The 24,348-nt window shown below is 44.8% G+C and overlaps 2 protein-coding genes across 5 annotated transcripts in view; both read left to right on the forward strand.

The window, feature by feature from the left end:
* LOC135245627 (bisphosphoglycerate mutase-like) overlaps positions 1–15,429 on the forward strand; it is a 40,581-nt gene extending 25,152 nt beyond the window's left edge. Inside the window, exons 2-5 of one of the 2 annotated variants that reach the window (XM_064318798.1) lie at positions 1,540–1,724; positions 11,554–11,778; positions 12,531–13,156; positions 13,756–15,429. In XM_064318798.1, coding sequence (XP_064174868.1) covers positions 12,556–13,156; positions 13,756–13,934 — 780 coding nt within the window. In that variant the 5' untranslated portion in view covers positions 1,540–1,724; positions 11,554–11,778; positions 12,531–12,555 and the 3' untranslated portion in view covers positions 13,935–15,429. The remainder of the gene's footprint in view (positions 1–1,539; positions 1,725–11,553; positions 11,779–12,530; positions 13,157–13,755) is intronic. The other variant, XM_064318799.1, reaches the window with a different exon arrangement.
* A 728-nt stretch (positions 15,430–16,157) lies between these two features.
* The window catches only part of LOC135245623 (caldesmon, smooth muscle-like), a 28,437-nt gene continuing 20,246 nt past the window's right edge, over positions 16,158–24,348 (forward strand). Inside the window, exons 1-6 of one of the 3 annotated variants that reach the window (XM_064318789.1) lie at positions 16,158–16,172; positions 18,067–18,149; positions 19,138–19,442; positions 22,484–22,621; positions 23,076–23,334; positions 24,234–24,340. In XM_064318789.1, the coding sequence (XP_064174859.1) occupies positions 23,077–23,334; positions 24,234–24,340 (365 nt within the window). In that variant the 5' untranslated portion in view covers positions 16,158–16,172; positions 18,067–18,149; positions 19,138–19,442; positions 22,484–22,621; position 23,076. Of the gene's footprint in view, positions 16,173–18,066; positions 18,150–18,977; positions 19,443–20,824; positions 21,765–22,483; positions 22,622–23,075; positions 23,335–24,233; positions 24,341–24,348 lie in introns of those variants that run through there. The other 2 variants (XM_064318790.1, XM_064318788.1) reach the window with 2 other exon arrangements.

A 24,348-nucleotide genomic window follows, 5' to 3' on the forward strand; every position in this document is an offset into this window, starting at 1 on the left:
CGTGTTGTACGGTAGGAGGGTGTAATGTAAGTCAGAGAAATGTGTTCTAAAACTACAAAAGGCTGCCATTACTCTGTACATAGAGCGCTGTGTTGTTTCTGAGTCACCTTGCTGTGAAATATATATAAAAGCACTAGAAAGGGTGCAAGGAGCAACATGAGCAGTTTCAGCTCTTAAACTGATGACTTGCAAAGGAAAAATAGGCTGGTGGGTTTCATATCCTGAGTAGAAAGCAGTTTTTTTTTTGAAAGACGTGCTTACAGAGTTATCAACAGATTGTTTTTAGTTAATGAAATGGCTTCCCGAGTTTTGCTGTCAAGACGGCAAAATCATTCAGGTTCAGTTCTAAAAAAAAGCTGTTTGTTGTCTGGTTTCATTGTATTGAATGCCTTGCGTGTGTCATGGCTGTCCACATGATATTTTTATTCACTTTTTTATTCACAAATTTTCTGGAAATCTATTAGAATCGATTTTTGTTGTTTTTGTAATGGGGTTAAGAGTCAAGGTGGACCGAATGTCCTATTCTGCAATTCTTCTGTTGCTGTGAACAGTTTTGTAGTGCGTGCACTATTGCTTCACTGGAAATGTATCTTCCATATAGTGAGCCAAATTTGAATATATTAGAATTTATTTTTTCATTATGTGTGTGTGTGTGTTCAGTTACCAAGACTTCAGTGCTATATAGTTATATTACATTTATTATACATTTTTTTTGTTCTTCCACCTTATCAATCAATAAATCAATCAAACAATAAGTACCTTTATTGACGCAGTTGGGAGATGTGGTTTCCAGCAAGGTTAATAATAATAATAATATATTATTATAATAATAATATGCAGTACCATTAACAAAACAGCCCTTGAATACAGACACAATTTTTAAAAAATTTAAATGTGCCAGTAGCTCTTTTTCCATCAAAAATATTCATAAAGAGCAGGGATACGTGCCAATCGAGTGGTACATAAACACAATGCAAAAAAGCAACAAATTAATATTTTACTAACACCATAAAAAGCATCAAGTCATCACAATGGTAAAAAAAGAAATGAGAGTAGCAATTTGTTTGTGCAGATTGAGAGTGTCTTTTAAGCAATTCATATAAATGTAAATTTTAATAAGCATAAAATTTTATCATGAAATAGAATTAATTAAAAACCTGTGCACATAATTAACATTAACATGTAAATATTTTTTTCTATTGAAAAGGAATCTAAGCACCAGTTCAGTTTGCCAGAATTAACAATTAAGTACTGTTTTGAAATGATAAGCTTTTAATTTGATTGCATCTAATTTAATTGCGTTACCTTTATTTTCTCTAAATTAATTACTTGCAGTTAACTGTCAGGTTGGACATGGATTCACTTTATACCATTGAAACTTCATACTTTAAATGCAATAAATATCCTTTTTTAGATTAATGCCAATCAAAACATGCTTGGGGTAATAAAGTAGGAATATGTAAGAACTGGATTTTCAGAGTAGGCTGATTAAAATATTTCTCTGATAAAATAAGCATCTTTTTATTTCTGTTGGAACAGATGAAGCTGTTGTGCTTGCAAATGGATCTCTGGTCTGAGCCATCCAATCAGGAGGCGGCTCGCCGGACAGAGGGTCAAGCGAGGCCACGCCCCCCCCGACCCCGAGGTGGACTGTGGCACGCCCATCTCACTGACCTCCAGAGCAATCAGGCCCATCAAAGATTCGCCCAGCAAGTTCACTGCAGGTAAATTCATTTGAAGCCTTTAACAACCTGGTCGTATTGCAGATTGAGGCACGGCCATTAAGCATACCAGCATCAGTCACCTTCATATTAAGGATAGTGTTTGATTTGATCAGGGATGTACAAGTCCAGTCCTGGAGGTTCGCAGCATCTGCGGGTTTAACTCCAGTCCTGGAGGGCCACAGCGTCTGCGGGTTTCTATGGTTTCATTTCAATTGGCAGGCATTTTAGGCCTTGGACACAGGTTGTTTGGAATCTAACCAATTTCTGACCTGACACCGCTGAATTAGATACTGATTACCCCTGGATTGTATTCACCCTGTATCACACAGATTAGTGCACACACATGGGATCATTTAAACTTAGAAAATGTGGTTTCTCTTTTAAGTATAAGCGGGTTATGATCCTGTTATATTTAAAGACTTTCTTTCAGAAGCTTTGAACTTATAAGCACTAAATCAAATGATTGAAAATGCTCTGTTGAATTAGAGAACCTATGAAAAAGAAGCGGATGAAGTTCTCACTCACCGTGTTGGGCTTTTCTGAGTTATTTTGCTGTTGCGTTATATAGGTCAGAACAGCAGGTTTGGAAGACTGATGGTGAATCCTCATTAGGAGCACTAACAATGTGACTTAAGTCAGCCCTCAATCACCAGTGCCATCTAGTGAGCATGGTTATGGAGTAGGGGTTTCAGTTTATTACACACACATACTCACACACTCAGGTGCCATACACAATCACAATCAAACATACACATAGACGCGCACGTACACGCGCTCACATGCACGCACAAACACGCACATATGCATAAAGACAAGCACCCAATCTCACGTGCACACATTTGCACGCAATATGTGCAAACAGTGTAAACCAATGGATCTTTATCTCGCAGCTTCACGCTGAAGAATGCCTGAAATTAACACCCAGTAGGTTTTCTCATTGCTCCTTTCCACCGCAACCGAACTGCTGCGAACGAACTGCCCATGTAGGAGAAGTCGCTTTTGCTTTTTATTTATCTTGAAGTTCTCAGGAGGTCAAACGCACACTGTAACCGTGTTGTACAGGGGTACAACATCCGGAGAATTCGTCCCTTTCTCACCGCCTACTCAACCCAGCTCCTGGTCCAAGCGATGGTACTGTCCCGCCTGGACTACTGCAACTCTCTTCTGGCTTTGCTCATCCAGAGTGCTGCAGCTCGCCTGGTCTTCAACCTCCCCAGACACTCCCACGTCACCCCCCTGCTCACTACCCTCCACTGGTTGCCTGTCATGGCTCGCGTCAAATTCAAAACATTGGTCCTAGCATACCAGGCAGTCAAGGGATCAGCCCCAGCATACCTCCATAAGATCTTCAAACCCTACATGCCAGCACCTCCCCCTCTTCGCACTTGTGCTTCCCGGTCACGTCTCCTGTCTGTTCTGGCTCCACGATGGTGGAATGACCTTCCCGTGAAGGTCAGAACAGCGGAGACCCTGACCACCTTCAAGCAACGACTGAAGACTCACCTCTTCAGGCTGCACCTCGCCCCATCCCTCCCTACCTCCCTGTACTCTCTAATTGACCATGTAAGCTTAGGTTTGTAGCTAGGTAAGCTGTTTATCTTAGTTTATTTCAGTTATTGCACTCGTGCCTACTTAATTATTGCTTGTATTATTTGCATAGACTGCTTTGTTGCTGCTTTTGTTTGTGTTGATCAGATTAACCTACAGGGTCCAAGCTAAACTATGCGGTCGGTCCTGCACTTGGAACTGTACTTCCCTCTTGGGTTTTCAACACACTTGTTCCTGGTTATGGTTATATACTTTGTTGTACGTCGCTCTGGATAAGAGCGTCTGCCAAATGCCGGTAATGTAATGTAACCTAAACAGAAACTTGGGTACATTTTAGATGCTTTTAAGAGGCCCGCCAGTACACATCTGGGTCGTCCAATCAAACACTCTTCCCCGGTGGTTAAATGAGAGCGCCATTCCAGTTTGAGTTACCGTCAGTTTGCCATCTATGGTAGGCCGAGGCCGTGTGCAGAGGATTTTCAGAATAGATATTCTGAATACTGGCGGTGATTCACCATTCGCTATTGCATTCTTAGAAGTCGTTTTGAAAGTAGGCTTTTGCAGGTCTTTTAGGGTGGCATCTCTGTGTCAGAATGACTAAAATCAGCGCTGAAGTCGAAGAAACAGCATTAAAGCCAGTCATTTAGAATGTGTTTTTTTTCCTGTCGTACTTTCGCAAAATGACAAATTTGGTCACCGACTGTTAACTCCCGACTGCTGCTTCTCTCTCTCTCTCTGGAGTAGTCATTTTAGTGACCACGGTGCAGTTTTGCGTGTCTACGCGCTGTTAGCCTGCAGTAGAATTTCAGCAAGGCCGACTGACTTAGCCGCCATCTCCAGGGCGTCATCCTAAATTGAGATGCCAGTAATTCGCGAGCAAACCGAGAAGCTTTCGTTTTCTTCCGTGGGTGGGGCCAAGTGGTTTTTGTTTTTAGTGGCTAGCTCCTGTTAGTCTCATTTCCTTTTTGATCAGAAGCAGGTAAAACCAGGCCAAATAACACCTTTTTTTTTTTTCTTAACTTGCGTCATGCAATTCAGTCTTTAAAGTGTCACCGTTTTTAATTGGTTCTGCCTAATAAACAACAGTTCTTTGCCCACATCATTTAAATGTAGCCAATTGAAAAGAGCTTGCGTGGAGGAATAAGAAAATAATTTCTTCACTCAATGATAATAATTGGCAAATTAAAAAACATATTATAGATTTTTTTTTTTTCTTGGGTTTATGAGTCGGCGATGTTAGATTTGATTGAGAATGAAACGGGTCCTTTTTTTTTTTTTTACCCAGAAGCCGATCAGTAGCGCAAGCTGCGGTCGGAGGGTGTGACCGAGCACTCCCTTCTTTGTCAGTGTTTCCATGACGACCCCAAAGCCCCCCCCCCCGGCCCCCTTCTCTTCCACAGCAGCGATATCAGCACATCAACACCCCCCCACCCCGCACCCCCCCGCCCATGGCTGCTCGAGTCACTGCCGCAGGCCGCAGGGCTCTTTACGGGGACGGCGCTAATGGCGACGACTGCTTTCGTGTGAGAGCCTTCAGTGTGCAAACTCCATTAGTTGGCTGTGGGGGGGGAAAGGGGGCCAGCTCTGCCCCTATACAACCCGCAGACCCCCCAGCCCCCCCCTTCCCCGCCCCACCTGGGCCCCCTGGCTTACTGTGCCTCTGTTGTGGGCAAACCGATTCCCGCTTATCGCGAGCGGGCGGCGAGATAGCGGCGCATTGAACCCGAGACCACCGCCGACGCAAGCGGGGGGAGATCTGAAAAGGGGTGGGGCGCGCGCAACGCCCCACTTGTTCCCTTCAGAAAACCGCTCCGTTTTCGTTTGGACGGGGTGCAGAGCTGTACCTTGCCATCACGCCTTCACTGTGTAGGTGCAGGAGTACGCTACCAGGGAGGAAGGAAGGAACAGACGCACACGCACGAAAAACTTTGTTCCGTTCACAGAACAAGTCCCCCGCCATTTTGCTGAGTCGCTCTTGAGCAGCAGTCAGGTGTTGCGATGGATTCCGTTCCGGAATTTTCCTCCTCCTCCCTCTGGAGGCCTGTGTTCGCACAGGACGGACCCCTCTGAGCTCTCCCCTGCCTGCCACCCACAGCTGCAGGGGATTGTGGGTAAAACACTAAGGCCTGACCTCCTCAGGAATGAAAGCAAGGGCGAATCGGATTGGAAAAGAAATCTTTCTTTTTCTACATCTCTCATTCCCCCCTCTCTTCTCTCTCTTTCTTTATGCTCTCCCCCCTCTCTGTTCTCTTTATTCATCCCTTTTTTTTCTGTTGAAAAAGTTCAGCTCAAAATCCAAAGTAACAGAATGATGCTGAACGCTAAGGGGAGGGGCTAACAGGGCTAACAGCTGTCTGCCTGAGAGTGCTGCCTTTCACACACTTCAGAACTCCAGGTCTTAACATGCAAAAAAAAACAAAATGCTATTTTTCTGTCCAAAGCTGTTTGCAAACTGAAAGGCGCCTTCTGTTTTCCCCCTGGCCACAGCGCCCCCCCCCCCCACCTTTTTTTTGCTGGTTAAATTACCCATCATGCCCTTGGCCACGTGGGTCACCTGTCATAGGAAGATGAAGCTCCGATCCTGCGGAGCAGCCAGGCGCCGAGGCTCTTATCTCCGCAGCTGCCGGGGCTTTTTAAATTATTCATTCGCGCCCCCCCCCGCCACCCCCCCCGCCATCGCTGCCGCAGACCCGCGCCTCTCCGCGGGGCGAGGAGGCGGTCGCCATGGAAACCTTATCGCAGATCGCAGATTCGGGTTCCGCGGGGTGCTGAAATGAAAGGGAAATTGGGCGCATTAGCATGAGAAGGGGCCGTCTGGAGCGGAGAGGACGCGTCGGCCCGGCAACGCGTCGGCCCGGCAACGCGCGGCGATTCCCGCCCTTATCAGGCCCCACACATCGCCGCTCTCGCTTTCACGTTTTTTTTTTTTTTTTGTTTTTTTTGGTAATTCTAGGAGGAGGAGAGGCGCACGGCCCGATGGGAGGCCTAAAAGGTGTGGTCTCCTGACCTTTAACCCACTGAGCTCTCCTGTAGTACTCCGTTTGGCCTGTAGGGTATAAAATAGTAACTGGCTCTCCTGTAGTTCTGTGGGGCCTGTACCATGTTAAATAGTCACTGGCTCTCCTGTAGTACTATGTGGCCTGTAGGGTGTAAAATAGTCACTGGCTGTATTGTAGTACTGTGTGGCCTGTAAGGTGTAAAATAATCACTGGCTCTCCTGTAGTACTGTGGGGCCTGTAGGGTGTAAAATAGCAATTGAATCTCCTGTAGTAAAGTGTGGCCTGGAGGCTGTGAAATAGTTGTATTTACTCCCTACAGTATAAATAGTGTAAATGGTGGAGTGAAATTTTAATAAGGGGTGGTTGGTCCATGTGTGTGCATGCGTGCACTCATCTGTGTGTGTGTGTGTGTGTGTTTTGTGGGCGTTGTCTAAACAAGAACCAAGAGCCCTTTTTACAATATTGGTCTGGCCTTTGGAAGATAAGGACTGCTTTGTTTTGAGACAACCCTGAATGCCATTGCAACATCTCGTTCCACGCCAAGGTAGATTATACCCGAAGATTTAACGTGGGTTAATCGTCTTGTAATTTATGTGATTTGGTCTTGATCCTTTTAGTATCCATTTTTGGTGTAATTTTAGAAATCGCCCCCGCCCCCAGCACTGGAACATAGTTAGTGTGAGCTTGCTCAGATCTTCACCTGTAATTCATCAACAACTTGTGCGTGGAGATCTTGTTGGGGGTATTGAGAAGCAGAGTGCTTCTCCATTGCTAACGCTTGGCAAACGCGCATGTAAAATTCTATCCTATGATTGTTAAGTTATAGTTCATTGAACCCCGTGGGGTCATTTGTCCTCTGAATTTGACCCATCCTAGTTACTTAGGAGCAGTGGGCAGCCACAGTGCAGCGCCCGGGGACCCGCTCCAGTTCTGAGGCCAGTGCCTTGGTAAAGGGCAACGGCAGGAGTGCGCCGCATCTTTCTGGCGAGGAAGGAAACCGGAGCACCTGAGGAGAACGTGCGAACTCCGCGCTGGCTGGGACTCGAGCCCAGAACCACCTGTGAGACGACAGCGCTGGCCTCCTCTGGTCCACTGTGCCGATTGGGCTTCATAATTGGCTCTGAATAACGCTAGACTAAGTGTATGGCCCTGAAAAGCACAGCGATGGATGTGTGTAAGACGTATGATTGTGGACGCCTTACTGAAGAATCCCGTCGCATCCCAAAGCCGTCGTCAGCTCCTTTCTCATAATGAAGCATACAGTTAGCATCCCACTGCCTTTAAGGGGTTAGGAATCATTTTAGCTTTTCACAAATTGGCTCAGCTGGGGTATATTTCTTTGCACCAGCAGCCAGCAGTCAAACGGGACCCTGGCACCCACTTAACCCCGCCCACTTCAATCCTCCCTCCCTTGGCGATGCCACGGCCAATCACGCGCCACCCTGTGGGACAGGAAAACGCGACGCTTAAACCCGAAATTTAAGCAGGATGAGCACAGCAGCTGAAAATGTTTGGGTTTCTTAAATTACCTGGATGTTTGGACATATTCATAAAAGTTTTGTTAATGAAAGTTTGGTCGGCTAAAAACAATCTTGATTTCCAGCTCCCAACTGCTTGAACTCTTCTGTAGCCACACACACTCCCCTCCCTCCCCGCTCCCTAAATCGCAAAGTACTTATTTCTGTTCCGCCGTTAGCCGACGGGCGTGTCCGTGGGCGGAGCTCTGCGGGGGGCCACAGGTGCATCATCGTTAACACTAATCCTACTTGAGTCACTTCATATCCAACAAAAGCCTAAAAGCACCACCTCCGTCATCCCCCTCTCTCTACTAATGATCTGCAACGATATATATAAATCTAAAACTTCGAATTAAACATCCTTTTTGTTTGTTTTATTTTATTTTTTAATTTAAAGATGACGTTTTGAGTTTTCTGTCTAATTTGGCCATTATTCAGGCCTGGCAGCTTCTCATAATTTAGCTCTTATCTCAGAGAAACACGAGAAGGCGCGTTAGTCACGCCGTTGCCCCCGCCGAATAGCCGCCATTGAATTCCCGCAGATACACCGTCGATTATTTCACAGCTTTATCTTCGCGTTCCAACTTGGCTTTAATATTGGGGTTTTGACTCCTAGTTGGGTAATTTGGTTCTGCTCTTTTCCTCGTTCAACTTTTTGCACTCCTCACGAATTAGCCGTAGGCTACCGAGTCAATTTTTTGTAAATACATCTATGCATTGTTTGGCATAAAACGGAAGATTTTGAAACTGAGAATGTAACGTTTCCAGATTTGAATGAATAGAGGACTCCTTAACACCAAATGTTCATATTTATATATCTAAAATAGGGAGATGATACCAAGCTGGGTGACACGCCCTCCTTCCTGTATGTTCTGTGTTTGGCCTTTTGTGATGTGTCCTATTTGTAATTCACTCATTTGTAAGGATAGGAATGTCCATTAAATAGCAGTGATTATCGTGGGTGAGACAATTCGAAACATGCTGCTTTTGTCACACCAAGTTTTAACATTACAATAATTATGACTGAAAGAAATGGACATGTTTTTTGCGTATACGGTAATGAGACAGAGCAGAACTTGCCGTCTATGCGTGCTGTGGAATTACCGTCATTAAACAAGGCCATGACACAGCGGAGTGATCGCGACTGGGGAAATTATTGTTTCTGGAGCACAAATCGCTGAATCTGCATGCATTTCGGATGTTTTAAATAAGCAGAGGCCGTTATCTTTTGCTGATCGGGATCTGCGCCGGGCGGAGTTTCCCTTTGAGTGTAACATTTGCACATGATGACACTGGTTGGGGCTGTGGCTGTCGCCTTTGTCCTGTTTAGCCTATACACCAGAAACCCTTCTTAACATGTGTTAAGTCTTAACATGCCTATTATTTTACAGAGTCTCCGTTTATTTCATTTTATGGAAGAATGGTTTATCGTGAAGGTAGAATTGTGCTCTTTTTGTATAATCGTGGGAAATGTGAGCAGGACAACTATCTGGGGAGAAATACGCTTTTCTGATTCCCCCACGATTCCCAATATTAATGTGGACTCCATCTCCCCTATGTTAACAATTGTCGTGCATTATCATCTTCATGTAGCCTTCATATTGTTGTTGTTGTTGTTGTTGCATAAAATCAATTTATAAAGCTGTATAGGTTGCAAAAGCTGTTCAAGTTAAGTACCTTGGCTCAGTGGTATAGCAGTAGTGTCCCAACTGAGAATCAAAGCTGTTATAAGCCAGGTTGCCTGTCCATTATTCTACATGGTTGCCAGGTTACTGGTCATCATGTCCCCAACAATATATGCGCTCACAGATGGGCCTAGATGTGACAGAAACACTAATTGAAGCAGTGTACTTTTCAGACTAGTTTTAAAAGAAAAAAACAGGGCTGTTGCATATGTCATCCAGTGTTTTAAGCAACAAGGTGACTCTTTACCCTAACTCTCGATTTCGGGGATCTTGTTTATCCTCTCACGCCCTCTGGTGAGCGAACTTGGTTTTGAGTCAGTCTTAGTTATTATTCTAACAAAACCCCGGGCAGACGCACGAGCGGACGGCGGACTTTGTTTACACATTACCGCGGCTTAAAATAAATGTGAGAACTGCCGAAGGTCGCCTGCACACAATGCGGGGCCCTCTCTCTCTCGGATTAGTTTACACGGAGCCAAGGCAGACCTACACCTGTCAGTGTTATTTTAAAGTGTCACGCGTATCGCACCACTGATTCACGTTCCGTCCCTTGCCCCTTGAATTCGCTTTCCAGTGTTCCAGTACCCTACAATTATCCCTGGTCTGCCTTTTCCGTCTCTTATTAATGTGTACGTGTTCACTGTTGCAATTAAACTGGGGCATCGTGGCTCCTGCTTTCCTCTTAACAATGAGAAGACAGTGTGGCAGAACAATTATTGGACACCTTGTAAGCTACAGCTACATGACAAGGCTAGTGTCAAAGGGAAACTGCTTGATTTGCTTCAACTCGTGACATAAATTCGAAATAATTTAAATATTCCCCTAGCTACCGTGAAGCCTTGTTTTTTGAGCCTGTTGAGCGGGGACACAGAAGCAGCTTTGTCCGATGTCCGTCTTCTGTTTGGGGAAACTGTAACAGTGGAGAGATGCGCGGTAATAGACCGTGACGCACGCTAGTTAAATAACGAAGAAGCAAGCAATGGATGGTCTTTTAATATATCTGGATTCCAAACTTTTAAAAAGGGTACTGTTTGAGTTAAAAACTAAATCGTTCATGTCAAAAAATGTTACCTTTATTTGACTTAGTTGCGATTTAAAACGTTACACAATTTAAATTGCATTACATTTTTCATGGGATTCACTGGGTAGTACATAAGGTAATTTTTTATGTTGATATATTCTATATATGTTGATATTATATTTTATGTTGATATATTCTAAACTTAATTCTCTTTCAGTATTGTGATGAGTAATGTAATTGGGTAATATATTTAACGGTTGTACTCAAACGTACCACTAGAGGACATGACAACTTAACAGATAATGTTCTATCACACATAAAGCCAGTTTTCTGAATACTTTCCAGAGGTGGAAAGCCCAGGGGTCAGAAAGTAAAAGTCCTGCCGTGCGTTTCATCCACCCATGAACTTAGCCAGCTGATTCCACTCATTAGTTCCACCACCTGCCTGAAGAATTGTGCTCATTAGCAAATCCTGGTGACTGGAACAAAATACTGGGGAGGACTTTTACTTTCTGAACTTGGATATTCTACCTCTGCTAATACCATGGAAGTTGATGAATGTGTGGATGCCGGTGGCAGCTCGGGAGCTTGACTTCTTCCATTTTAAACCGATCAAACTGTTTGCATTCACTTGGTGTTCTGAAAACTGCATGATAATAATTTAATTGTATCTAGTTTCATTTTTGTGATAGGTTAACATCTTGAGATAGCCTTTCACCATATCTGACAAATGAAATGGAATTACAGGGTACCATGGTGGAAGTCTCCCATCCAATAATACACAGCTTTACCAATCAACCCTGAAGCAAGGTGGTCATTATTACAAATCGTTCACCCTTTGTACCACAAGGTTACACCATAACATTTTATGTGTTTGAATAAAGGTTTGAATTCTTATTTGCGTGCAGGAAAGACTGCTTGTATTTTGCACAGGACTCATTTTCACTGCACAGATAAGACCTATATTATTTATGAGCCGTATTACGCACGATAGATGGTGGCAAAATTCCATTATTATATTATTATAAATATAAATAATTCAGTATCTTTTTTTTCAAGACACATAGGCACGGACTTCTGACGACTTGCCTGCGCGAGATGTATGAAGCATTTCTGTGGGCTGTGACAGTGGTCCCGCCTCCTGCGATCTTCCGGCTAATGATTAGTTTGCTTTCAATGTCGATCAACTTGTAGCCGAATACTACAGATGACAGAAATTCCAGTATCAACAGTCTGCACGGGGCTGGACCAGCTGGACAGGGCCCCCCACGCAATCCCGTAAAAGTAAGAATCGTGACATTACGATGCATTTAATTTACAGTAGCTCTTAATTTACTTTGAATGTAATGTATGTAAGTTCGTAACAAATCGTTTTTATGTTGCGTATTTCACAACGAATATTTTCCGTGCTGTTCGGTTAATGTAACGGAACGTATTCGCGACCACCACTTGCAGCTCACTAACACGTCAAACGATTCAATTGATCACAAGGGGTATTAAATGCATGCTTGTAATTTGGCCGATATCTACCAAGCTTGCTATCATACACATGCCATGCGCTGAATTAGCCGTAGAGAATCCATAGTTCTGTTTTCAAAGTTTTCACATAAACGGGGATGTGGATTTTTAACAACTTAAAAAAAAATCTCTATGTTCCAGACTCACATGTAAGGTGCCGATCAAAGTCAATCTATTATTATTAATATTTACTATTATGATGGTGGGGGGGGGTTCAGAATAGGCCTGTTCTAAATTTCAAGCCTGTCTGTTTAACAAGATTTGTTAGTTTTCAGAATAACATGGATAATTATTTATTAGTTTTGTGAACATGCATTTTTTTGTTAGAAAAAATTAAAACTCAATAAAAAATGATTTCTAAAAATGAAATTTAATATTAGTTGGTGCAATGGCTGAAAAATCTAAACCTAAAACGCAACAAAAAATGTAGTTAGAGTATTTTGAGTATGTGAATGTTTATTTTGTGTGGTTATTATTATCATTATTGCTGTAATGCTAATGACTGTGACACCCCCCAGACCCAGGCGGAGGAGTGTTTCTGCGATGGCCCAGCACAGCCTCTATCTGCTGCGGCACGGGGAGGGGGCGTGGAACAAGGAGAACCGCTTCTGCAGCTGGGTGGACCAGAAGCTGAGCGAGGCGGGCGTGGCCGAGGCCCAGGAGTGCGGGCGGCTCCTGGGGGGCCGGGGCTGCCGGTTCGACCGGGTCTTCACCTCCCTGCTCAGCCGCTCGGTCCAGACGGCGTGGCTGGTGACGGAGGCCATGGGCCAGGAGTGGGTGCCCGTGTCCAAGTCCTGGCGCCTGAACGAGCGCCACTACGGCTCGCTGATCGGGCTCAACCGCGCCGAGATGGCGCAGCTCCACGGCGAGGCCCAGGTGAAGGTGTGGAGGCGGAGCTACGACGTCTCGCCGCCGCCCATCGAGCCGGCGCACCCCTACTACGCGGAGATCTACGACGACCGGCGGTACCTGACGTGCGACGTGCCCCGGGAGGAGCTGCCGCGCGCCGAGAGCCTGAAGCAGGTGCTGGACCGGCTGCTGCCCTACTGGCACGACGTCATCGCGCCCGAAATCAGGGGCGGGAGCACCGTGCTCGTCGCGGCGCACGGCAACAGCTGTAGGGCCCTGCTGAAGCACCTGGAAGGTACTACCCACCCCCCCTCCCCCCCAAAATAAAACACCACGACTTCTCCTACAAACTCGTACAGTTTTACAGAATTGCGTTCATACAGCCATTTTAAAGCAAGGCGAGCGGTCTTTAGTCAGCTTCGTGTGTCACTTGACAGGGACAAGCCCCTTTTGCCTCTCTGGCAGGAGCGGTTCCTAAAATGGCATCCGTGACCCCCTCAGAAAAGGGCAGAGAGTTTGTGTTACACGGGGGCTACCACTGCGAGAGGCAGCCTGACCTTTAAGCTCTGCAGTGAAGGAACCGCGTTAGATTTACTGTACCTCAGAGATACCTCTCCCATCCGTGGCATTACACAATGTGTCCGCGTTCACCCAGTATGAAGCAATTAATCTATAACACCGTATTATTTTACACTTGGGGAGGAATGCTTGAGATATCCTTTGGGTTTATACGATTATGACAAGTCACAATCCCAGTGACTGTAATTTCATAAATGTTACATAAGTACAAAGGTGCTATTCTCTGATTCAGACCTGAGGGCCCATTAACATTCATTAGATTTTTTATTTATTAAGGCTTATTCGTTTGGCACTTCGGTCTGGTTTTTCCGCCAGGGATCACGGACGCGGACATCGCCGGGGTGACGCTGCCCACCGGCATCCCGGTCCTGCTGGAGCTGGACGCGGACCTCCGGCCCGTGAAGAAGCACCAGCTCCTGGGAGACCCGGCCAAGATCCAGGCCGCCATCAAGAAGGTGGAGGACCAGGGGAAAGCCCTGCCCAACGGGAAATAAGGGAGAAGGGAAGGGAGCCGCCCAGCTAACGCACAACGTTCTCGCAACGTTACTGGAATGTTTTGTCGATGTTAGAATATCGCCACTACATGGTAGAAATGTTGTGAGAAAGTTGCTAATGCAGAACGTTCTTGAAACGTCACCGGAACGTTTTGTCAATGTTACAATGGCGCTACTTCATGGTAGAAACGTTGTGAGAAAGTTGCTATTGCGGAACGTTCTTGCAACGTTACCGGAGCGTTTTGTTGATGTTATAGTATCGCCGCTACATGGCTGCGACATTGCGAGAACGTTCTGTGTTTGCTGGGCGGTAGTGCTGAGACGTATACGAGCGGCCTGTCTGTTTCCATTATGGGTTCAGAAACCCCCATAATTCCCTGTGAATTGGGGTCTTCAGCCATGGTCCTTGGAGAGAGGGTCTGCTGGTTTTCTTTGCTTCCCTCCTCATGGAAATTGGATGTACTGCAATATATTTAAATAAAATGTGTTTCAATGTGACAAAATGTATTTAAGCACTTCACAATATATAGGAATATATACAAATTATTGCTGCTTTCAGGTAATTGCAATATATTATTTTTTAATTACTCAGGAATATGTTCAGCCTTACATCTTCCAGTGAACCTATATATTTCCGATATATTGCAGTATATGTCATCTTTGTATGGGTGAACACTTGGGTGCTCAATTGAAGCAGTTGACTGCACTTTTAACGGCCTTCCCCTGGTTTCTTGGGTCTTAATTTTTTGCTGTTTATAAGGGGAAGGCTAAATGCAGCAGACAGCTATGTGCTGTTCTCGCTAGTGTTTTAATCCGTCCCATTTCAAACGATCTTTCTCGCCTTTCTCATTTAGTCCTCTTTGCTTTCTGTTCGTTTCTCAAGGAAACACCACGGTGACTGCATTTCAACCTTGTGTAAGTTTATCTGAATGATATTTTCTGTGGCACGGTGTAAAGATGGCGGCATTAAACACACTGTAAGAATCCATATTTACACATTGTTTTGTGAGGATATGGTTCTTCTCTTCGCCGTCATTTTAAACTTTTCTTGAGCCTGAAAAATACGAACGGCAGGAGGAACAGGTTTAAATGTGTCCCCGCACTGTTGAGATTGTTGTTTATTGTTGCTATTGTTGTTCATGCTATATGTAGAGTAGTAACAAGGTAATGACAAAGGGAAATTATGCTTCTCTCTGTCCCTTAAGAGCATTGTATCATAACGTTACAATACTGAAAATGTCTGCTCACGTGAAATACTGCTGTGTTTGAATGTTTACAACCCCCTGTTTACACACCAAAATGTTGGTGTCAAGCGTAACCTGTCGATTTTGAAGGTTTCGGACTCAGCTACTTCATGAGTTTTTAATAAGGGAACCTACAACCAGTGTTGGGCTGTAGAGTCCAATATGATGCATTTTGCTGAAAAATCAGGGTGCAAAGCCACAGAAATAATAAAAGATTATTGAATTGAATAAAATGAAATTGAATGAAATCATTTGTTGATTGATTCCCAACTTATTTGATTAATTCGGCGTTGAACTAAACCCGTGCAATCGGGGGGCATGTGCAAGATTTAAAAAATCTGCCTGTCACCGTGGTACCCAAGAAAAGAGTTTAGCGAATGATGAGGAGGAGGGAGGGGGGATTTATGATCACGGGTAGCAATAAAAAAACAATGATTCTTGACGTGCCCAACTCCTGGTGTGCTGCTGAATCCAGTGTCTGTTTCCCCTGCGTATTCTCCCTGGCACTTTGCATGCAGGCCGCTGATGTCAAACAAACGTTTGCTACGGCTGACTGATTCTCCTGGTTCTGCGGTTTTAAGATTATGTCGGTATTTCTATTACGTAATTTTGAGGATTAACCAGACATTGTACGGTAGAGACTGGAACTCAGCCTGGTTAGTACATGCATGAGACCATTGCCTCTTAGTAGGCCAGCAGGGGGACAGACTAGAAATCTCTTGCCTCATAACAGTTGTTATTATTATTATTATTATTATTATTTACTAGGGATTCGTATCCAGAACTTGTATCGATGTAAAACAATGTAAGAAAATACAGCGCGTTCACAACAGGCACTTGAAGATCTGCGAGACTGTATTCAATGGGAGGAGCTGAAAACCAAAGACGGGACAGAAGTTTTATGGCAAAAAAAACCGCACTCCGTACGACTGATTTTGCCTGTGCTGTCTTAAGGTTGTGTCAAATTCCTGGACTTCATGCAACCTCCGTTCAGGTAAGATTAGGTTACCCTTCTTACGTAATTACGATATTTAGGGATTCGACCTTAGCCTCTTAGCCATTGCAGATACGTTTTGCATAAAGGGAGGGAACGGGCTGAACCCCAACCCCTTCACGCCATCTTGAAATCTGCCGCTTATGTTTATACGAGATGTTTTGCATTTTTGAAAGAAATATCTTGTCAGTAAAATAGCTCTTTTTCTAAAGCACAGATGCAGGCTGGTCTTTTTTTTTCTGTGACTTAGCATCTGAGTATCTATGGTCCTACCGTATTCCGTATGCAGATTGCAGTCTAAAACTGGCTAGTTTTGTGACGTAAGTAATTATGATGCCAGCCTAAGGTTAATCTTGAACCTTGACACTGCGGCCCTCCGGGACTGTGGTTAAACCTGCAGACACTGCGGCCCTCCAGGACTGGAGCTAAACCTGCAGACACTGCAGCCCTCCAGGACTGGAGCTAAACCTGCAGACACTGTGGCCCTTCAGGACTGGAGTTTGAGACCCCTGCTTTAGCTTATTCCCAGACAATTGCACCCACTTCTAAATGCCACTTACATTACACAGTACTCTAGTTGGGAACACAGATAAAAATCAAATGAAGCAGTCAGGAATCTGCACAGGTTACTTAGCATTCTGGATCAGGAAAAGACTGTAGGAGTGTAGTTTCAGATAGAAAGCCATATGTAATATAAGTTCAGGGTAATGACTAGGCTGCTATTACCTTTATTAAAACTTTCAACTTACACAAAATTTAAAGTTTTGTTTGAAAAAAACATGCATTGTGGGGAAAACGTCAAGTTTTAACACGTAAATAAAATATTAATGTCTACATGGCAAGAATGCTGTTATGAATTTAGATGCAAACCTTGGTTTTCTGACTGCTCTGTGCGTATTGCTCGCTTGAACTGATATGTGAATAACGAGCACCTGCAAGTCATGAAATGAAACCTGTGCTTCTCTGCGTTAACCTTGATCTCAAAGCCCTTAAGCTAGAACAGGGCTAGCCATTATGTCAGCACGACTAAGGATGAAAAAGGTGCACGAGGCTCTTTTGAAATTGGAACACCTGCCGTACATCAAGGGCTTGTGCATCGAAACTTCTTTGAAACTGATATCTATGGTATTCTGTTCGTTGTTCCAGCTACACCGCAGAACAGAATACCATAGATGTGTGGTTGTGTGAGTCGCTCTGGATGAGAGCGTCTGCTAAATGTAATGTAACTGCTTCCTGCCTTGTACTGTTCTTATCATTATTTATTCAGTTTGTTCGGTGGTATGATTGAAAGCCTGCTTATTAAGTATGGGCATTTTGCTCTTGGTATGGACCGTTTTGCAGGGTGATTCTTGTTTTGTCTACACTGTGTGAAGTTCTGTAATATTGCTTACCTGGCATGCCTATGAGTCTGACTGTTAAAATAAAGTTTGCACAGGGGCTAATAATTCATTTACAAATGCAATGGAGGGCAAATGGGGGAAAAATTAACCACAAACTTTCCAGGACTTTCAAAAAGGAACTAAGAAAACACTTGGATTTGTCTCGCATAACTCCGTTTCCATACATTCCTTTCAGCAAAGTCAGTACTTATTGCAACGAAAAGTGAAATAAAGGTGAAGATTCTGGTGAGACAAATACAGCCATTCAGGGTGTTCGAGTGATTGGAACAAAACATGTTTGGGTAAAAAAAAGCAAGCAAGGTTTGTTTAAATTAACTGGGGCAAATATGTCACTGGGATATGTATCTTTGAACAAAGATCTACTGCTTGCCTCGGGTCTCTTCAAAAGGCAGCCAAGCACCAAGTTAATTTGCAGGAAAACGGGATCTCACTTAGGATTTTGCGTGTACAGCACAACAGTTGGCTGTCTTTTTGTTCGCTTTCTTTACTTTCAGTGGAAACCTGAGCCGGAACGTTCCAGAAGTCGGCAGAGATGGGGACCTCGGGCAGGGAAGTGAGCGGGCGGAGGTGTCAGGAGGTGAGTCTGCATTGTTTGTTGGACATATGAAAATGGAGGACACATTCATCCCTTACAAAGAAATCACGTGTTCAAAAACCACATGTGAACACCCAACATGTGAAGAGTTCACATGTGAACTATAAAAATAATCCCACTTGTAAAATGAGAGCGGAAAAGGGTAACCTGTGCTAAATCATGCTTTGTTTTTGCATGTGAAAAATTGTAGTTCAGATTTTAGAAAGTCAGTGACATGTAAGATTGTGAATATGCAAATTACTCAATGTGACCTGTATTCTATTTCACATATATTTCATATTTGAATATTTAAAATCACTTGAAAGTCTCAAATTCACATATGAAATTGTGAATTTGAGATGTCAAAAGTCAAATTTAATTTTTCAGATTTTTCTCGTAAGGCATCCAAACCCTCTGCCACGGATTGGCTCATTTTAAGAGTTTGCTTGCAAGATCATATCCTTTGACCGCAAACTTTTTTGGGGCACTCAGATTTATCAAAGCCCCCTTCTCCAAAAAATATTTACTAAGCATCTGCCCAGCTTTAAAAAACAATCTCACAATGTTTCCACCATGTAGTAACAATGTTATAACATTGACAAAACATTCCTGTAACATAGGGCCTCATTCTCAAAACTTTTCTTGAATTATTCTTATTATTTCTTAAATTCGTAAAAAAAAATTTACTGAGAAAAACTAACATGGGATTCATTAAACATTTGCAGACCTTTGTCTCTAAGCTTATCCCAGGTGTATGACATGAGTGTTGACTTTGTAAATTTTATGCACAGTCCTGTTCATGTGATTAGCATAAGGAAACAGCACATTGACAAATGCAGATAAGAAAAAAAGTTCACTTAGTTAATCCCTTATTTTAATATGAAAACTGCTCGTTATGGCACGACGACCGTTTTTGGCTTAAGGTAATTTTCACACCACGCCCCGATAAGTCATTTGCATCGGTATCTCTCACTGGTCTCCCTGTCACAAGGTGTGTGCAGCGTCTGCACGGGCGGCGCAGGCGGTAGAGATGCAAAATACCTCCGACATCGCAGTGTTAGGAGCACAAAGGCGCTTGTGTCCGCGGCGATAACTCCGCTCCGCTCCGCAACGTCAAAGAGGACTTTCAGCCGAGGCCAAAGCAAGAGGTCCGCGCGACGCCTGTCGGCGCTTAACCGGAGAGACGGCTGCTCGATTTGCATTCGGATTCTACAGTTAACATGCAAATCCCGCTCTTTCGGGAGCTCCTCGCAGCGGAGGCGCGGGCAGACCTTTGAGACCGCAGCACCGGCTGAGGTAAGGAAGCGTTTGCGCGACCTGCGACTTCTATCTTACTAAACGCACGGGGAAAATTCGGCTGCAAGGTCCCACTGCCGTCTTGGCCGGGGCCTCGATAACAATGCTGCCTTTTGTGATGAGGGTGCTCATCGTTCCCCGCAATTCTCGTGAATGTCACGGGGATCCGGGAGGTTCTCGTGGACAGCAATTAATAGGCAACAACACTTTTGTCTGTTCTTCTGAAACTACTTCGCCGGGCGCCTACTTTGCTTCAAAAAAAAAAAGAGAGTGGCGAGTAAATCAGTCCGTGAAACGTCTCCACCTGGCATGTAGAGAGGGGCTATTTACTGTCAATTTTCATACATGCCCAGCTGGAGGAAAAGGCGTATCACCTGCAAACGGTACAGTAGATTTTACTATCCACACCACCTCCATGTAGTGTGGGCTACATTAATGACACTGTAATTGTTGGAGTATACAGGTTTGTTGACAGCACTGAACATCGTTTTGAAACGTTGTGTAGGTGTGCGCTGGTTATTTGAAGAGGTTGAACGGCATGCTGTTTCCATGGTTTCTCGCACTGCCCTCCTCCTTGAGCTGGAGAGCGTTTTCCACCAGACCCGGGTTTTGGATTCAATTACTTTTCTGCGCTTTACTGATCTTATCTGGTGCATTGGAACCAACTGAATACTCTCAAAAAGTGCAAACCATGCCTTCTGGTCATATTTGGCAGGTTCAATTACACCAGGCAAGATCAACAGAGCACAGAAAAGTGTTTGAATCCAAAACGTATACGTATTTGACCCAGGTCTGGTTTCTAGTGCGGGTGGTTTCTAATTCTCTGTCGGGACGTTCCGGGGAATAACATCTGACTTTTTTTTTTTTTTTGTCGCGTCGTACCGAACGGCCTACCTTGAACCTCCTGGCTGGCTTCAGTCTGTGGCTCCCCATTGCGTTGCGGTGGCCTGTGGCGAGACCTCCGTGAGACGCAAGTAAGACTTCTTCGGCCAAAATTCTAATAACTTGGCCGGTCTTTCTCACACGGCTGTCTCCGTTGGGAGTTCTGCGTGGGCGTGTGCAATCTCTCTCTCCCTGTCTCTCTCTCTCTCTCTCTCTCTCTCTCTCTCCCTCCTACAGATCTGTGAGTCAGGAGGAGCAGGGTAATTGTAAGTGTCACTGGAAAAGGCTTGACACGCTGCTGGTAAACTGGAACAGACACTAATGCCTTTCTCTCTGAAGGTAGGTACTGGAATGAGTTTTCTTGAAGGTACTCTTGAAGAACAGCTTACTGTGAAGGACAGCGACTTTTAAAGGACTGCTTCCTGTGAAGGACAGCGACTTTTAAAGGACTGCTTCCTGTGAAGGACAGCGACTTTTAAAGGACTGCTTCCTGTGAAGGACATCAACATGTACAGTACATGTGACTGCATGAGCAGAGTTACAAAGTACAAGGAAATGGCTTCTTCAGCTGAGGTTGACCTTCTGGCTGTAGAAGTGGAAGAGGACATCTAAGTCTTCACTTCAGTGAGGGAGGGGTCTTGGAGCAGGTCATTAATGACATCATAGTAACTTCATGAGTGCCCTACAGCCTGACCATCTTGTGCGAGCGTCATGTGCTCTGGTGAAGACTGTGTGTTGTTTCCATGGTAATAGATAATGTGTGGGGGTTTTTCTCTGCTCTGGTGCTTCCTTCCTTATTCCTGTGGTGTTGGATAACATTTTTAGATTTCAGTGTTTAGCAGATGCTCTGTGTCACAGAGACCTGCGTGCTTACTGGTTTAGGGCAGTAAGCACAGGTTGGGCTAGTAAACCCATGATAAATGCTCTGCGTTGCTTGAGCCAAGATGGAGTGTAAAGAGGTTCGCTTTCGTTCTGCGGCGGAAGAATACACGCGCGCTTCGGTCGCGAGCCGTTTTCTTTTCCGACTGTTCCCCCGAGCGGTCGAGACGCGTCCCGGGGGCGTGGTTTCGGCGTGACGCGTCGCGGCGAATGAGAGCTCATCACCAGGGCTGCAAGAGCCGGTTCTGCCCTGGAATTGGTTCGGGGCTTAGATTGAACTTACCCCTCTCTAAACCTCTCCTGGCTGGCCTCAAATTAGGGGGGGGCCCCCCTTGCCTCACGCCTCGAACTCTCATCGCCGTCGAGCGGCGGAGGGATTTTATTGGCTCGCGTCGTTCCCGGTCTGCGGTGTCAGAGGAGAAACTGAAGCGCTTGGCGCGTGGGCTTCCCTGGCAACGGCGGTATCTTATCGCGCGGCGGGCGCAATAGAACCCTGAACGCTGCAGCATTTGCTTAAAGGTCCCACCCGCACCGGTGGGGGTGCGCTAGCCATCAGTCACAGTGAGTGATATTTCTGTATAGATTTATAGCTCCATAATGCTAGCATAATGAGTGATATGTTCCTATGGACTTATAGGTCTATAATGCTAGCATAAGGAGTGATATTTCCCTATAGACTTATATCTCTATAATGGTGGTATAGTGAGTGATATTTCTCTGTAGATTTATAGTTCTATAATAGTGGTACAGTGAGTGATATATCTGTATAGACTTATAGTTCTATAATAGTGGTATTGTGAGTGGTATTTTTCTATGGACTTATAGTTCTATAATAGTGGTACAGTGAGTGATATATCTGTATAGACTTATAGTTCTTATAGTGTATGTGAGTGTATTTGTTCTATGGACTTTAGTCTATAATAGTGGTATAAGTGAGCGATATATCCTATAGACTTATAGTTCTATAATAGTGGTATAGTGAGCGATATATCTGTATAGACTTATAGTTCTATAATAGTGGTATAGTGAGCGATATGTCTGTATAGACTTATAGTTCTATAATAGTGGTATAGTGAGTGATATTTCTGTATAGACTTATAGTTCTAAAATGGTGGTATAGTGAATGCTATTTCTGTATAAACTTGTAGTTCTAAAATGGTGGTGTGGGCAGTGATATTTCTCTAGCCTTGCTCTGTGTGCTTTCCTATTATGCTGGCTTTGAGCAGAAATGAGATTTATAATTGTGTTTGTTTGTTTGTGTGTGTGTGTGTGTGTGGTAGATCTAGAATCAGCTGTCAGAGGAACAAAGAGGACGAGGAGGAGGAGGCGTCACCGAAACGCCGGCGAAGGTCTCATCGGAGGCGGCTGCACGACACGGACAGCGCGGAGGCGGTCGCCACGGCGACGGCGAACAGCAGGTCGGCCCCGCCCCCCTCGACTCGTCACAGGGCCTGGCTTAGGGTTGCTGGGTCGTATTTCAGGTCCCCGAACACGCGGCTGTCATTCTCCTGATTGTTAGCGATGTTCTCATTGATTGGTGGAGCTCCTCCTCTTTTTCCACCAGTAATGCCTTGTGCACACGGCTTGACCCTCAAAATCCTAACAGTATCCTGACAGAGAGCATCTCACATTTAAGGCTGGCCTTAATTTTCCAGTTTTGGTGGATTTGGCAACATCTGTGGTGACCGGTGGTCAAAGAGTTCCATTCAAAACGAAACACTTACTAGGAGTGCACAGCGCATAGAGATCTTATTTGTCTTAGATAATCCAGCAGTAGCGTATTTTGGAGAAAGACTCAGTGCCCTAGCCCTGTTTTATTAATTAATTGCTAATAATAATGAATTAACTGTGATTCATGCCAATGCCTAACAGCATGGCTGAGACGGACAGGAGCATCGCCCAATCCCTGAGCCCCACCGCCAGTGAGGAGGGCCAGGAGGAGGGGGCGGACCCCGCGGTCTCCGGGGGCGATGAGAGCGGCCGGGAGGCGGGGCCAGCGGGCCGTGACCCTGAAACCGGCACCCGGGCGGAGAGCGAGGGGGAGGATGAGAAGAAGATAGGAGAGGAAGAGGAGGAAGAGGAGGACGAGGAGCACGAAGAGCCAGAGGCTGTAGCACTGCAGAAGGACGAGGTCTGCTCATTTAACCTCAGTCTTTACAGATGTGTAAAAAGTACGGTTATGCGTTTGTGCAGCTTTAATTTGAGCTGGAAAATGCATTTTGCTCTTGCTCCATAAAATGGCCAAGCTTAAGAGATTAGCAACTGAGAAAGAAGATAAGTGGGGTTTTGAGCAAGATAATTAACTAGGAAGAGGGAGAAGAACAGCTCCTCACATCAGAAAAATAGGTTATTATTATTGATTTCAGACAGAGAAACCAGTGTTCTCAAAGGCTATTGTTGAATAATTAGTTCAGTTTAATAAAAAGTTTAAAGAGCCAGAGAAGGGTTGGAAAAGAATGTTTAAAATCAAAGAGGGCCGAGAGAAATCTGCTGCGATAGCAAGGAAGAGATTGTTGGAGAGAAAGATACATAACATTTGTTTCAGCAAGGTCTGTTTGAGTTGAGCCTCACCAAAATTACCGGGTTACTCTAGAACTTGGCTTTGAGCTTCTTGACAGAGGACTAGAACGCAGTTTTCCCTCTCCAAGACCGGAAGATTTGAAAGAGAAGATGTTTTTACCCTGGGCATTTTCTTTCTGTGATTACCAAACAATCCAGTCCTCAGAAACCAGATGAGGTGAGCTAATCTAACTGATCACGTAAGTGGAGATTAACAATAAAAAAACCTGCAGACCATGCAGCTCTCCAGGACCAGGGTTGAGCAGCCCTGGTTCAGACGATATGTGAAGGATGAACCCTGATGAACCCTCCTCTTCTCAGTATTTTCTCTCTCGTTTGCTGAAGGGAAAGAACCGTTTAAAACCGGAGCTGCTTCCTGTGACGGAAGGAAAGCGCGAATCTCGTGAACCACTCGCTCGTTTGTGCGTCCTTTTGAATCGTGGATTTATTTCTTTCTTTTTCTGGATCCAGGCAGGAGAGGCCGATAAGGAGAACGCGGTCGCTCCCCGGCCAAAAGAACAGGAGGGAGGTTTCCATGACGACGACGCTGCCGCCGGCAAACACGGGAGACCGGAGAGGTGGGGGG

This window comes from Anguilla rostrata, chromosome 19, assembly GCF_018555375.3.
Source record: "Anguilla rostrata isolate EN2019 chromosome 19, ASM1855537v3, whole genome shotgun sequence".
Lineage (NCBI taxonomy): Eukaryota > Metazoa > Chordata > Actinopteri > Anguilliformes > Anguillidae > Anguilla > Anguilla rostrata.